Raw genomic sequence first — 3,240 nt, forward strand, 5'->3', positions numbered from 1 at the left:
CCCCAAAGAAAAGTTGTCACTGAAGTTTAAAAACTTGTGAAAATTTTTAGTGAATGATGATGTTTTGTGAATGATGATGTTTTGGAAAAATTGTCACTTAGGTGAAAGGATGTTTTCTGGATTAATATGCAAGTACAAAGCACTGTATTATATGTTATTCAGTAAAGTTACATCGGTGTAAATTATCTAGTTTCTTTATCTAGCTTTTGTTCCACTATTGGGTTTGTTTTTCTAATAATTACTCGTGCAGCAAAATACTGAGCAAGAAGCTGTAGATCTTATAATCAGGTAAAGTAGAAAAAGTTAACTACTTCATTATGCTTTCATCTTAGTATTTGTATATTTGATTTGTCTTCTTTGAACCAGCTTCAAGTCAAACAGCCAGATCCTCTAGATAGCTGTTAAAAATAAGGTATTATTTGGTTTGTCAGTGATCTTAATATTTGGTAATATTTGGTCTTTGATGCTCACGACAGAGTTCCAACGCTGCATGATTACCTTGTTCAAGCAGATTGCTCGCTGCCTCAGTAGCTCGCATTTTCATGTTTGTTTCATCATTGATATTCCTTCTTTTTAGTGTTCTATATTAAAAGGAAATACTAACTGTCGATGAGATTGTTATCCTCTTGCTTAAACATGAACCAAAGTATATAAATTTGACCTTTTGATCTGAAAGTATAAAAAAAAGTTAATTGGATACTAGTTTTTTATTTTTTTTTTGCAGTTGCATTTGTTGTATTTTCATATGTTTCTCAGTGAACTTCTAAACAATTCTTTTTTCATTAATTTATTAAGGCTTATTATAAGTTTCAGTTTGATGGTGCAAATTGTTTTCTTTTGTAATCCATCTGTTTCTTCTTTGGTTTAGGAAAGTTGAAGTGAATCCCTTGATAGCTGTTTCATAGGTTTGTTCCATTATTTTCCAGTACATACTGGAATCACTATCAATAGCCCTCAAGGACTGTTTACAACCTTGCAATCAAATTAATTGGACTTATAATCTAATGTATGGTCATCTGGAGCATGAATATTGGAGGATTCATGAATGACTCTTTGGATGATGAATGTATGTCATTTAATATTGGTTCATCTCTAGTGTCTTGGCTGCACTTTGGGGCACAGGAGTCGCTTCAACCACTCTCACTGAGAATATTCACACTATTGCTACAACTAAAATGGGTAGTCGGAGAGCTATTGAGCTCGGTGCTGTCATTCTCATTCTGTTATCTTTTGTTGGTAAGCACCAATGCTATTTCTCCTCGCTATACATCAAAAGAAAGAATTCTTGTTACTTTTTTTTTCTTCCTGTTATCTAGCAATTGTTGCCATCCCAATTTTTGATCAGGGAAAATAGGAGGATTTATAGCTTCTATCCCAGATGTCATGGTGGCTGGTCTTCTTTGCTGTATGTGGGCCATGATTGGTGCTCTGGGCTTGTCAAACCTGCGATACAGCGAGACTGGAAGCTCCAGGAATAATATCATAATTGGCCTCTCATTGTTTCTCTCATTATCAGTACCTGCCTACTTCCAGCAATATGGACTTATTCCATCTTCAAATTCATCCGTTCCAAGTTACTTCCAACCATATGTTGTTGCATCTCATGGACCTATTCATACAAGTTCTCGAGGGGTATGTCTTCTTCTTCTCCTACAATGTTTGTGCTGATTATTACCCATGTGACCTTATATTAGTGTTTAGACTTGAAATATCAAGTTAGCACTTAGAAGTTACGTGGGGTATGATGCCCACATAATTATACTCTTGAATATATTCCCTTTGACAAATCAGTGATAGATAATCTAGTTCATAGGATCTTTCTGGAGTTTGAAGTTAGAATAGATCTGATTACTGATATGTGTGACAATTTCAGGTGAACTATGTTCTGAATACTTTGTTTTCATTTCACATGGTGATTGCATTTATTGTTGCATTTATTCTTGACAACACTGTTCCTGGGAGCCGTCAAGAACGTGGAGTATATGTTTGGTCTGAACCAGAGGCAGCAAAAAGGGAACCAGCCATTACCAAAGACTACGGCTTGCCTTTCAGAATCGGACGTATGTTCACATGGGTGAAATGGGTTGGCTTATAGCACATTGCGGACGGAAAAGATCCATTACCAAATTGACAGTTTTAACTTCATTCTTCCTTCTGCCACTACTAGTCTACTATTGGATCTTGTTCTAGGTTTAGCGATTTCACGAGTGAATTTTAAAACAGCGGTTAGTCAATGATGAGGTTTTGTAAAACTTGTGTGTTTGAAAAATTATTGTCATGAAGTTAAGGATAACTTGTATGATACAAATTTAATTTGTGGATCAATATGTATACATTTTGTTTGTATAATATAAAGTTTTATTTATTTGTTAAATAGTCTTATTATAAAAATGATTGTGGTTGTGGATATTCAATTATATGTAAATTTTGAGTATTTTTTATAATTTTTGCTATTTAATTAAGAAAAACACTATTTTTTATAAATTTAAAAAGACAACGTTTTTAAGTAATAAAAGACAACGCTTAAAAAACAATGTCTTTGAGACCAACCACAACGCTTTTAAAGCGTTGTCTTTGATATGTGCATTTTTACAACAGCATCTATAACAACGCTTTTTAAGAACGAAAAGACAACGCTTAAAAAGCGTTGTCTTTTTGACCAACCACAACGCTTTTAAAGCGTTGTCTTTGATATGACTTTCTACAACACCATCTACAACATCACTTTTTAAGTACATACGACAACGCCAAAAAAGCGTTGTTGTTTAGCTTTTTTCTTGTAGTGAAACATTGGAAGGATTATTTTTTCTACATCCGTATGCCCGATCGGGCCAACTTCCCGACCCAGTGGCAGGTTAGCCTACCCCCCACTCCCGAGCTGAAGAAATTCAAGACTCGCCCGGACTACCTCCATGCTGCAAATATGCTAGCCAGTCTGCGCCTTGACATCAATAAGCTTCTTCACGAAGGAGTGATGTACATCTTCTGCCTGAGTCCCATACGGACTCCTCTTCCGACTAGCTTCGGTAAGAATTTTACTTTGGCATTTGCTTTGATTGCTAACTGATTTCTTTTCTTTCTTTTGCAGCGGACATCGTCATGGATTCGGTGATGGCCGGCGTTTTGAAGAGAAAGGCGGCAGCTCTGGAAGCCACGGCGGCCAAAGAAATGGAAGCGCTGGGTATCCAGCCGGTCGGATCCCATGAAGGAGAGAGCGGGACTCAGGCTGAGTCAGCTGCT

The 3,240-nt window shown here is 36.4% G+C and overlaps 1 protein-coding gene across 1 annotated transcript; it reads left to right on the top strand.

The window, feature by feature from the left end:
- Positions 1-1,088: 1,088 nt before the first annotated feature.
- LOC121987690 (nucleobase-ascorbate transporter 12-like) lies at positions 1,089-2,236 on the top strand (the record flags this gene model as incomplete). Its single annotated transcript, XM_042541424.1, has 3 exons — positions 1,089-1,236; positions 1,346-1,632; positions 1,874-2,236. Coding segments are annotated over 3 exons (657 nt in total), but the record flags the coding sequence as incomplete, so codon positions are not given.
- Between the last annotated feature and the right edge of the window lie 1,004 nt (positions 2,237-3,240).

Source organism: Zingiber officinale, chromosome 5B, assembly GCF_018446385.1.
Source record: "Zingiber officinale cultivar Zhangliang chromosome 5B, Zo_v1.1, whole genome shotgun sequence".
NCBI lineage: Eukaryota > Viridiplantae > Streptophyta > Magnoliopsida > Zingiberales > Zingiberaceae > Zingiber > Zingiber officinale.